The sequence below is a fragment of the Episyrphus balteatus genome, chromosome 4 (assembly GCF_945859705.1).
Source record: "Episyrphus balteatus chromosome 4, idEpiBalt1.1, whole genome shotgun sequence".
Classification (NCBI taxonomy): Eukaryota; Metazoa; Arthropoda; class Insecta; order Diptera; family Syrphidae; genus Episyrphus; species Episyrphus balteatus.
The window spans coordinates 45,436,780-45,449,725 of NC_079137.1; the positions used below are offsets into that span (position 1 = coordinate 45,436,780).

The following is a 12,946-nucleotide window of genomic DNA, read 5'->3' on the forward strand; positions in this document are numbered from 1 at the left end:
AACAGCTTAAAATGGCCTTACGGAAGTCTTCCTGCAAAGGGATTACTTGCGTAGGATGTTATAATAAGGCCTTATAGAATTTGTTGAAGGTGTTGTAGAAAATGTTGAATTTCTGCATTAAAAAATAAATAATTTATTGAATTTTTTTATTTTCTTTTGATTTTTTCTGTTTTGCATTTTCTACATATTATTTTATTTATTTTAATTTTTTCCTATTTTGTTTCTTTTCCTTTTTTGGAAATTCCACTGCTTTTTCTGTTGTTCTGAAATGATGAGAATATTATTTTAATTGAAAAAGAACACATTTTTTTATTTTCATCACATGGCCCGGCCAGGGGGGTCATTCCGTATCTCGATTATCGTCAGACGTTAACGTTTGGACGATAGAGTTGCTTCACGTAAAACGAAAAACGTCAATCGTTTGGACGATCACGTTTTCGCTATATTTTTTTTGCTTCACGGAAGACGAAAATCGTCTAAACGTACACCCCAAAACGTTGACGTTTGGACGATAGCTAAATAGCTCACGTTTTCCATACGTTTATACCTTTTTTTAATTTTTTCAACGCATTTGACCAAATGCAATATAAGATTTGAGTTTGTTTAGTAGTAAACAAACTCAAATCTAATATTGCATACAAAAAACATCAAATGATGGTTAATTTTTGGGTTTACTCTAAAAAAAAATTAAATGACGAGTTAGTCCTAACAAACGCAATGGTTGTATGTTTTATATTTACATGTCCATATAAAACATTTAAAATAGTTGTTTTTGCATAACAAATTCAAATAAGAAACAAAAAAATTAAAACAAATTTATTTTGCATTTTTCTTCAATTAATTCCACAACCCACCACCGAAAAAATGACAGGACACAATAAAAAAAAAACAACACAAAAAATAACAAAACAGCAACGCACCTTCTCTCCTCTAATTCTTAATGACAGATGACATTAAAAGCAGTTTGAGAATTTCTGAAACGTCTCAAACTGCATGAAGAAATAAACGTAGACGAAACGTATTTCGCTGAGTTACGTGAAGCAAAATGTGGACGATAACGTCCACGATAAACGTTTTGACGATAAACGTTTTGAAAATTACGGAATGACCCCCCAGGAATCGATCCCACGTACCTCTGCATACCAAGCCAGCACCTTACCAGTAGACCATGCTCGAATATTAAAGATGAATGGAAAATTGGGAGCTAATTGAAGCCTCACATTGAAATGCAATGTTTTTTTTTAATGCGTTACAAACATTGCATATCTGCAGGATAAAAACTTTGCATACTTACAGGTGAAAACATTGCATACTTACAAGAACCTCTTGGAACAGGTCTTATAGAGGCCTTCTGTCACTTGAATATACAAGGCTTCTTTAGAACGGTTCAAACAGGTCTTATAAAGGTCTTCTTTAACTAATATTTACAAGGCTTCTTCTTAACACTTCTAGATAGCCTTAAGGAGACCTCCTTTCTTTCCAAAATGGATGACTTGCGTAAGTAAGCCTTAAACTAAACGTATACAAACTATAGCTTGTCGAATCGAACAAAATGGACCTTATGCAAGTTAAATTGTTACTTGGGAGCTCAGCTCAAATTTGAGCTAGCTCACTTTTGAGCTCGGTACCACAGCTCAGCTCATTTGAGCTGAGCTGAAAGTGAGCGCCCCCAACTTCCAACGCCTATATCTCGAAATTTTGAAGAAAATGGAAAAAAAATTGATGCCAAAAGGTAGCGGGGACTCTAACCTATATTTGGGTACAACTCTCATCCCTGTAGGTCCACGCGTTCTCAAATCGGGAGAACTTAAAAGTAAAACAAAAAATTGGCACGATTCTGAAAAAATAGGCATGATGTGGCGGTTTAACATGGAAGGCGATTTTTTTTAAATCTGAAAATGTGCAAAGCGTAGGCCCATGACACAAGCTATCATTTGGCATCATTCCCAAAAATTGCTTTCAAGCGGTTTAGCTTCTAGGAGTGTTCAAAGATTCGGGGATTTTTCGAAAAAAAATTTTACCCCAACTTTCAAAGGCGATTTTTTCGGAATTTTGAAAAAAATCGAAAAACCGGATTATACCACTATCGGGTAGCTGAGAATATAAGCTTTCATATGGCACCACTCCCCTGTCTCTAGATCAAAGCGTTCAGCTCCCAGAAGTTTTTTCGCGCCCCCAACTTCCAACGCCTATATCGCGGAATTTTGAAGAAAATGAAAATAAAATTTTTGATGCCAAAAGGTGGCGGGAACTCTAACCTACATTTGGGTACAACTCCCATCCCTGTAGGTCTACGCGTTCTCAAACCGGGAGAACTTAAAAGTAAAAAAAAATTAGGCACGATTCTGATAAAATAGGCATGATGTGGCGGTTTAACATGGAAGGCGATTTTTTTAAAAATCTGATAATGTGCAAAGCGTAGGCCCATGACACAAGCTATCATTTGGCATCACTCCCAAAAATTGCTCTCAAGCGGTTTAGCTTCTAGGAGCGTTCAAAGATTCGGGGATTTTTCGAAAAAAAAATTTACCCCAATTTTCAAAGGCGATTTTCACGGAATTTTGAAAAAAGTCGAAAAACCGGATTGTACCGGAATTTTTTTTTATGATAAAAAAAGAAATATTTTACTAAAAAAATAGAAATATATTTACTATTAAAAAAACCAAGAAAAAAGATCACGAAAAATTATCTGTTATATTCTTATAAAATTACCATATCGCGCACATTTTATGCGCAATTCATTTACTTTTGTTAACCATATATCGTACGTTCTGAACCACACAACATGAGTAAATTTCACAGAATAAATTGAAAACTACATGGACGCAAGGAGGATGAAAGAATTAATTTATTGTTCACTTGATAAAAATGTAAAAAAAACTAAGTGTGGATTATTTACTTCATATTAGAAATTAAAAATATCAAATGAAATTCATTTACATATACTGAATGAGAAGTATAACTTCAGTCGCGTGTACATGTGTACACACACTCTTTTTTTTTTTTAAGTTAGTTTGTGAAGAATCTATTTTCTTAAATTACCTGGAGAATCTTTTGGTATCATATTGGTTTCAAAAAAAATTTAGTTTTAATTTTAAAAAACAATGCGGCAACATCAGCGATTTTTAATCTATAGAGGTTAAAGTATTTTTAATTACCGACTTTTGAAAATAAAGATCATGAAAGTCGAAGCTTGGGCGGATTCTTTAATAATTTGCTTTATTTAATCCACTAATAGAATTTAGTTTTTTTCAAAAAATACTTTTGTTTTAGTAAACATTTTCTAAAATTTTTCAAGACTAAGTAGGTAGGTATTCCATTTTGAAAAAAAAATTATTAGATACTATCAAGATAATTTATTTCATGCCTATTTTACCTATTCTAATAACGAACAAATTTTTTTGCAAGTTGACATAGAAATTGATATTAATTAATCAACATTTCATTCAATTCCACTGATTACTGTCTTTGTCTTAAAATATTTCCTTCTGCTGACAGTTTCTTAATTATTGCCTTCGATATTTCAATTAATTCTCTTTTTCTTTGTTATTGATTGTTATTCACAACCGCAGTGGACTTTTCAATTAATATTGTGAATTGCAAACCACAATTTGTGATCAAAACAAAAAGTTTCCCGTCTCCAAGTGTTAGTTTTATTGCTTTCTAATAACTTGAGCGCATATTAAAAAACTTTTTATTTTCAATTTTGCACCCACCTAAGACTGCATTTTTGCAATCCTTTTCGTTGTTGCAATTAAAATGTCAAAGTTTCGCAAAAATTCCAGACACTTCCTTTTGTTAATTCCACCCATTCCATTATAAGAGGAGCAGTTGGAAGTTTTATCCTGTTTTGCAAAGTTCGTTGTTCGTTTTTAGATTTTTAGAGCTTGTCTGTTGAATTTTTGTTTTTTGAGTGAGAGGAAAACGGATGCAATCACCAGACGGAAGAACTAGGAAAATTATTTTCACAGGAAAATAGAGAAATTGTTTGGGAAATGACACTATAAGAGTGTCCGTCTTTTTTCTTTCTTTCTATTTTCCTCTTGCACACACTTATTTAAGCACTCAGACATATACAATAATTAAAACGAAGTGTCAGTCCCGTCCCGACAAAAGTGGTGCTTTTATAGTAAAGGATTTAATAGCAACAACAACAATTTAATTCAACTACAACCTTGAGTTTAAAATTTAAACAGCAATATATCGTAGCTAACGGCAAGGACGACGAAGTTGAAGATAATTTTTTTGTAATTCAAAATAATTTTGTGGAACTTAATGAAAATAATTAAATTTTTAATAATTTGCTGTATTTGAATTTTGTATAATAGTTTAATCCTGAACGGTTGGTTGTTGGATCTTCTAATTCGAATGAACATAACTTATTTCTTATTTCAGAAAAGGATATAAAATAATCTCAAAGTTTTTATATTCCTCTTCTAAAGAAAACCATTAAAATGGTTCTTGACGGACACTTAACCAAACTCAACCAAGACTTTTGCTTGGGTACAACTACAATGAAGAATATCCTGTTGTTTGATATTTATGGTCGAGAGAAAATGCATTTCCAAATAACTTTCTTGTTACCAAATGGATCAGGACATAATCTGCCAACAAAACCAATTCCGCATAAAAAACAAACTAAATGGAATGACATTTAAAATTTTTATTCTGGATTGCTTTCGAGCAGATTTGTTTGTATAAATTGTTTGTCTCTCTTTCAGATTTTTGATATTTTGACTGATGGATTTCAAATACTTATACGTTTTACTTTAATAATTTCGTATTAAATAGTTTAATTTTTTGTATATACCTTCAAAAAAAAAAGAGCAATTTTTTAATAAAAGATGAAAAAAAAATTAACATTCTAAAAGTTTTCAAAGTAAGCATTATTTTAAAAAACACAAGAATAAACTGTATTGACATTTTTATCCAAAATTTGAATTATTTTCTCAAAAAAATCTAAAGTCAATAATTATTCTGGTGTATTCTGAGATTCTGACCATATGTAGTAAAATATTTATAGCGTAAATAGTGTCAAATATTTGAAAACTGAAGATATTGACAGGTTAACAAAACATTATTTACAACATTAATTAACAACCTAATATATTAGGTGTTGAAGCTATTTAATAAATAATTAAGTGAATAGTACGCAGGCCAGGAACAAAAAATGCAGAAACTACGTCACACCCGTTACAATGAAAATACCCTGTTGTGTTTTTGGTTTGCTTTTAAAATTCTTAGAATACACGAGCAGTAGGAACGTATTTGTAAATGTTGGTCAATTAGTTGGTAAAGCTTCAAGACTTTCAAACCGATGGATCTCCTTTGAAAAATATTCAATAAAAAAATCATACAACGTTAATGGGTATCCTTAAAGGAATTTAATTGATATTATTCATTAAAACTACATCCATCACTTGCAGACAGTAACTATCCTCAAACCCTAAATAAACGTTCAAAGTCTGAATGAGCAATTAAGTATCTGCAATTTTTTATCCTTTTTCTTCTGTTCATATTTCTCATTTTTTTATTCTGCAAAAAAATTCTTCTTCGTTTGTAAATCAGAGTGCTTTAAAATAACCAAACCTTAATGGATTTTTTTTTTTTTTTTTTGTCGACAGAACAGCCACCTATTACAATATCAAGGAACCGCACTCAACTGCCCTATTCATCCAATTACTGAGCATAACTCCAGTACTTTTTTTTCTGTCTGACCAACAAGAAGAGAAATGGGGAAGCGAAGTGGAAAGATACTTTTTGCGGAAATGGCAGGATAATGATTATAAAAAAAAATTCTTTTTCCACTGCATTAGATTTCTCAATTTAAAAATTTCATAAAAAGAAAAAAAAAGATAGAAACTGAATTTGATGCACATTCAACAAAAATTGCAAAACTATTTATTCACCTGGGGTTTTTCATGCTGATGGTTTATTTTCGTAATCAAAAGATAAAAAAAAAGTTTAAGTGTTCTGCAGAAAATAATTGTGTGGGGGCACGAGGAATAAAGTTCAAACTCACAAGTCTAACAATTTGATAGATAATTCCGTTATTAAAGTACCTACACATAAATTTAATATTAAAGTGGTAAATGTAAGCTGTAAAAGTACATAAACATTATCCTATTGAGTTCTTATATGCATTTGGTATATCTGAGTGTACAAAGAAAAATTAATAAAGGCTTACATAGTTTCTGGTTAATTTCGCTGATATAGTTTAGCTTATAATATTTATATTAGGCCCAGAGTGAATTATTTGCTATTTTCCCTTCATTCGGAAAAAGATATTTTCGAATCAAAGTTCCGAAACAAGTTTTGGTTTACAGATATGAGATCACAGTGAACAGGCCTATCCACTCAGCTAAAAAATTAAAAATTAATTTTTTTAACTTTTTCGCAAATTATCCTTGTCTAAAAATTCGGAATTTTCAAAAATTTTCTCCAAATCCAATGAATGAGACATCAAAAGAAAGCACTCTCTAGCCTCTATAGCCCAGGGAAATTAGTAATTTAAATCGCATTTTTCGCGGGACAAAATTTTTTTCATGGAATGTGTTCGGGTGGTTGTCCTTATCATAAAAGTCAATTTGTTGGGAAAATTGGAGGTTGGGAACAGCCGCCATCTTGGAAAAGAGATTGGTAGCGTTTTTATTGAATAGCTCCATTGTTATTCATTTTAACAGAAAATGACAAAGGTAGGACTTATTAACAATAAAATTATCTAAACAATGATATACAAAACAATTCCGTGAGTTGATTAAATAAAATTTTATAGTTGGTCAAAGTGCGGGTTTGTTTCGCAAGGTTGGGACAAAATGACATTTTTTCATATATCTGACGAACTTTTGATTTGTTTGGATAATTCTTCAAGAATGAATTATAGTACTTATAATTACCTATAAAATGAGCCCACAATCGTTATTGTAACCATCGTATTGTAGAAGTAATCTAACTCCGAAACTCTCCATGTACTAGTCAAAAGTGAGAAAAAAGCTAGTTTTTTGCTAGTAGGCCGAGAAAATTTTGGGAGTAGAGGTATAACCAAAATATAAGTACGCAGTTTTGTTGCCATACTCGTGTTAATGTCGATTTCAAAGGTCAGACAACTCTAATTTTGGGCTTTATACGGTTTTTGGGGGGTTAAATAACGTAAGGTTTCTAGTTAACGTGAATGGGCTAAATTTATACTATTTGAAATTATAAATATACAAGCTGATTCCCTATTATTTTTCCTAAATCTAGACACCCCAATCTTGAGGATGTGACCAATAGAACTCAAGATATAAGCCGTTTATACGATTATGTTTTAGAGGCTTTTTTGTTTCGATTTTTGTTTGTTTATTTGAATTGAAAAGCCTGATATGGTTAGTTAAAAAACCTTACATCGTGAGTTCTATTAACCCCATAGCCGAGATTAAGGTGTCCAGATTTAGGAAAAATAATAGAGCATCAGCTTGTATATTTATAATTTCAAATAGTATAAATTTAGCCCATTCACGTTAACTGGAAAACTTACGTTATTTAACCCCCCAAAAACCGTATAAAGCCCAAAATTAGAGTTGTCAGACCTTTGAAATCGACATTAACACGAGTATGGCAGCAAAACTGCGTACTTATATTTTGGTTATACCTCTACTCCTAAAATTTTCTCGGCCTACTAGCAAAAAACTAGCTTTTTTCTCACTTTTGACTAGTACATGGAGAGTTTCGGAGTTAGATTACTTCTACAATACGATGGTTACAATAACGATTGTGGGCTCATTTTATAGGTAATTATAAGTAATATAATTCATTCTTGAAGAATTATCCAAACAAATCAAAAGTTCGTCAGATATATGAAAAAATGTCATTTTGTCCCAACCTTGCGAAACAAACCCGCACTTTGACCAACTATAAAATTTTATTTAATCAACTCACGGAATTGTTTTGTATATCATTGTTTAGATAATTTTATTGTTAATAAGTCCTACCTTTGTCATTTTCTGTTAAAATGAATAACAATGGAGCTATTCAATAAAAACGCTACCAATCTCTTTTCCAAGATGGCGGCTGTTCCCAACCTCCAATTTTCCCAACAAATTGACTTTTATGATAAGGACAACCACCCGAACACATTCCATGAAAAAAATTTTGTCCCGCGAAAAATGCGATTTCATGCCCATATTTTGACTAATTGCCCTGAGCTACTATTCATAACTAAAAACCAAAAGTTTGTAGGAGTTCGAGTTGCTGAATTATTTGCAATCAAAATTGTATTGTTTTTTTCATTCGGAAATAGATAATTTTGGATCAAAGTTCCGAAACAAGTTTTGATTTACAGATATGAGATCACAGTGAACAGGCCTATCCACTCAGCTAAAAAATTAAAAACTATTTTTTTTAAGTTTTTCGAAAATTATCCAAGGGTTACCCCTTGTCTAAAAATTTGGAATTTTCAAAAATTTTCTCCAAATCCATTGAATGAGATATCAAAAGACAGGACTCTTTAGGCTCTATTAATAACTAAAAACCAAAAGTTTGTAGGAGTTTGGGTTGCTGAATTATTTGCAATCGAATTTTTTTTTTTTTTTTTTTCTTTCGGAAGCAGATATTTTCGGATCAAAGTTCCGAATTAAGTTTTGGTTTACAGATACGAAATCACAGTGAACAGGCCTATCCACTCAGATAAAAAAAAAAAATCATATGTGCAATTCACACGTGGTAGAAGTGAAACCTTAAAAAATCATTTTTCTTGCAAAAAAAAAAATTGAAAAAATCTACCTATTTTTATTCTATCACCTTCAAATTCATGTTTTTTATATGACAACCTAGATAAATTTTATATCATCTGAAAGCTTATTGTCTTAGCTCAAAATATATATATCAATCAAGTCTATGAGACATCTATAAAAAGCTAAAAAGCGAAAAAACACGTATTTTTATCTTCTCACACTATTAAATCCATTTTTTTTCCCTAACAACCTATACAAATTAACACCATCTGAAAGCTTTTTGTCTTAGCTCAAAATATAAATATATATCGATCAGTTGTATGAGACATCTACAGTTTTTTTAAACTCGATGAAATTTCATCCAAAAAGCAAAAAAAACATTTATTTTTATGTTCTCATGCTATTAAACCAATTTTTTTGTTTGACAACCTATAAAAAATTTTATACCATGTGAAAGCTTATTGTTTCACCTTGTATAATGATGCATAAATCTTATTTCAAAGATGTCTACAAGAGAAGTTAGAATTTTTTAAAGTCAACCATGTCGAATTTCCAGACTGAGATTACGGTACTTCCTACACTGGTAGCTGGTCATCGCCAACAGATCTCCACAGGTGTTTTGAGGTATTTTTAAATTTTTTTCAATTTAAGATTGTGTAACTTGTAGAGCACGTAACGTTATGTGTGATATATCAAACAAAAGGTTATGTTATCAGCATGCGTATTAAAGTTAAACCAATTTTGTATGTGCACTAGATCAAAAGATATAACGTGTGTTGGAAAAGAACATCTTTTGACCGTTATCTCCGAATTTTGAATATGAAATTAATTGAAATTTTGTACAATTATAATTTATTTAATTACCTATCTCCAGTAAAAATTTCATTCATCTATCTATTAAAACAAAAAAGTTATAACAAGTTGAAGTCGTGTCGCGTTTTCGTTTCATCTTGTTTCAAATCACTACGATACTAAAGAAGTTTTCACTTCAAAAAATCAAAATTAATGTTTTTAAGATTTTCGAAAATTATCCAAGGGGTACCCATTGTCTAAAAATTCTGAATTTTCAAAAATTTTCTCCAAATCCATCGAATGAGACATCAAAAGAAAGCACTCTTTAGGCTCTATTCATAACTAAAAACCAAAAGTTTATAGGAGTTCGAGTTGCTGAATTATTTGCAATCAAAATTGTATTTTTTTTTTTTTCATTCTGAAATCGATAATTTCGGATCAAAGTTCCGAAACAAGTTTTGGTTTACAGATATGAGATCACAGTGAACAGGCCTATCCACTCAACTAAAAAAAATAAAAATTAATATTTTTAAGATTTTCGAAAATTATCCAAGGGGTACCCCTTGTCTGAAAATTCGGAATTTTCAAAAATTTTCTCCAAATCCAGTGAATAAGATATCAAAAGACAGGACTCTTTAGACTCTATTCATAACTGTTATAACTGAAACCCAAATGTTTGTAGGAGTTCGAGTTGCTGAATTATTTGCAATCGAAATTGTATTGTTTTTTTCATTCGGAAATCGATAATTTCGGATCAAAGTTCCGAAACAAGTTTTGGTTTACAGATATGAGATCACAGTGAACAGGCCTATCCAAATCCATTGAATGAGATATCAAAAGACAGAACTCTTTAGGCTCTATTAATAACTAAAAACCAAAAGTTTGTAGTAGTTTGGGTTGCTGAATTATTTGCAATCGAGTTTTTTTTTTTTTTCTTTCGGAAGCAGATATTTTCGGATCAAAGTTCCGAAACAAGTTTTGGTTTACAGATATGAGATCACAGTGAACAGGCCTATCCACTCAACTAAAAAAAATAAAAATTAATATTTTTAAGATTTTCGAAAATTATCCAAGGGTACCCCTTGTCTAAAAATTTGGAATTTTCAAAAATTTTCTCCAAATCCATTGAATGAGATATCAAAAGACAGAACTCTTTAGGCTCTATTAATAACTAAAAACCAAAAGTTTGTAGTAGTTTGGGTTGCTGAATTATTTGCAATCGAGTTTTTTTTTTTTTTCTTTCGGAAGCAGATATTTTCGGATCAAAGTTCCGAAACAAGTTTTGGTTTACAGATATGAGATCACAGTGAACAGGCCTAAAAAATGTTTTTTTAAAGATTTTCGAAAATCATTCAAATCGACAACACTGGGAAGGCAGCTTAATGATGGACTAAGAGCCTGAAACTGTAAGAATCTGGCTAAGGATAGGTCTCGCTGAAGAATCTCTCTAGTTGAGACCCGATCCACACAATCACAATGGATTATAGTGCTGCTTTAAGGTAAGGCACCGGTCACCCTAAGCAAAACAGCAAATAATTATTATATTTAACAAAGTGAATAACCGTTAAAGATCTGCTGATAAATAAATAAACTATTGTAATTTATTTAAATTGTTCAACAATTAAAGGCAATTAAAACACTTCAATCGATGAATTTAAAATTAGTAGGAAAGAAAAATTTTGCGTAAAATTAAAAATACATCAGGACTAAATATTAAGAAAACGTGCTGCATAAATAATGCCAAAAAAGTCCAATAAAACTACCTTCTATTTTGATATATCCTCAAACAAATTTATTAAACTAGTAGCAAATACTTTGTAGGTTAGGAAAATTAATTGACTCAACACGTGCTTGTACAATTAACCATCGTACCATTCTCGAAAAGTGAATGCGTCCTTCCAGGAAATATCAGTCATGAATTTACCTGCTGCAAGTTTTGTTGCCTTTGTTGCGGTGGTTGCTGGTAAAATTGTAATACCAGAAACCAGATTTAACTTAAAGTTTTTAGAATTTATCAAAGATGTTCACAAAGTTGAAGAATTTGAAAGTTTTTTTCTGTTGAGATCAACAAAAAACTCTTCTTTTAATGATGAATTCATACGTGACCTTACAACTTTACTTGTTACTCCAGTGATTCTATCAACTTCTGAGGGTTCATCATTTTACTTAAAAGAAGCATTCAATGAAAACATCCTAACCATTGTTCAATTTGATTCAAGTGAGTTATTATTTCAGAAACTTTCGGAATACCTTCAACACCTTCGATTTTGTAAAACGATTTTTATACTGAAGAGTTCTTCAAGAAATGATATCGAAATGAAAACAGTTTTCAATTTCTGTTGGAAGCATAAAATGATCAATGTTATAGCAGTTTTTCAAGATTTCGGAACTTCTTCGACTATCTACAGTTATAGCAATTTTGGTGAATTTAAAATCGAAGAAGTTATCTGGAGTCAAAAAACAACAGTGCCGTATTTTCGAGATCACATGCAGGATCTTAATGGATCTAGTTTGCCAATTTTATTTGGAGGATCTGAACCAGCATTGATAATTTCAGAAAACTCGAAAGGTGATTTAATAAATTGGTGGTTACGTTGGACATATTTTCAATGGCCTTGCTAAGAAACACAATGCTAAATTGAACACTTCCAACGTTAATACTTCACTTTCATCCAATGACATTCATAATCTTGTTGTAAATGAAGAAATTGAGATATCAGGTGCTGGTGTGAAAGTTCCAGTGAAATGGTTTTCATATCCATACACGGTCTTCGATTGGAGTGTTATGCTGCCTGTGGAACCAAAAGTCCCAATTTTTAAACTTTTTGCCTTTATATTTCATTGGAATGCTTTTCTGATAACAATTCTGACTTTCATATTACTTTCTGTTTTACTTGAGGCAGCTAAAACTTTCCAAGAATCATATCGGACATTTACGATGCATGTTGATTTCTTCTTTAACATGGATTGTTTCCGTGGAATCCTCGGAAAGTCCTTCACAGAAGCACCAAAAGCTTTTTTCACAACAAAAATCATCTATTTGTTGATCTTTTTGCTTGGAATAATGATTGTAACTTCTTACGATGCATTTCTTCAATCTTTCATGACCAAATTACCAAGAGAAAACATTATAAAATCTTGGGATGATTTACAATCTTCTGGCTTGAAAGTCTACCAAAGTTAGACCAAATTTCATGAGAAAATATTCAAATCTATTCAAAGGTGAACCTAATTTTGAGACTTTTATAAAATTCCGCGATACTCTAAATCCAAAATATGCCTACACTATAACACAACCGAAATGGAAAATTTATGAAAATCAACAAAAATTTTTTGGTCAACAATTGTTTCGAAGGTCTGACGAATTGTATCTGTTGGCAAATATGTTGCCGGCAATTTCAATAAATGAAAATTCAATTTATAAGAAGATATTGAATTTTCAT

At 31.2% G+C, this 12,946-nt stretch overlaps 1 protein-coding gene across 1 annotated transcript; it reads left to right on the forward strand.

The window, feature by feature from the left end:
• The first annotated feature begins 11,855 nt into the window (after positions 1–11,855).
• LOC129919231 (uncharacterized) lies at positions 11,856–12,687 on the forward strand. Its single transcript, XM_056000085.1, has 2 exons — positions 11,856–12,072; positions 12,209–12,687. The coding sequence occupies exons 1-2, from the start codon at positions 11,856–11,858 to the stop codon at positions 12,685–12,687; spliced, it is 696 nt and encodes a 231-aa protein (XP_055856060.1).
• The last annotated feature ends 259 nt before the right edge of the window (positions 12,688–12,946 follow it).

Bases quoted from the DNA above. Each gene is read 5' to 3' on its own strand.
- LOC129919231 (XM_056000085.1), top strand. From the start codon at position 11,856: ATGATCAATGTTATAGCAGTTTTTCAAGATTTCGGAACTTCTTCGACT. The intron at 12,073-12,208 runs GTGATTTAATAA...TTGTAAATGAAG, and splicing joins AATTTCAGAAAACTCGAAAG to AAATTGAGATATCAGGTGCT.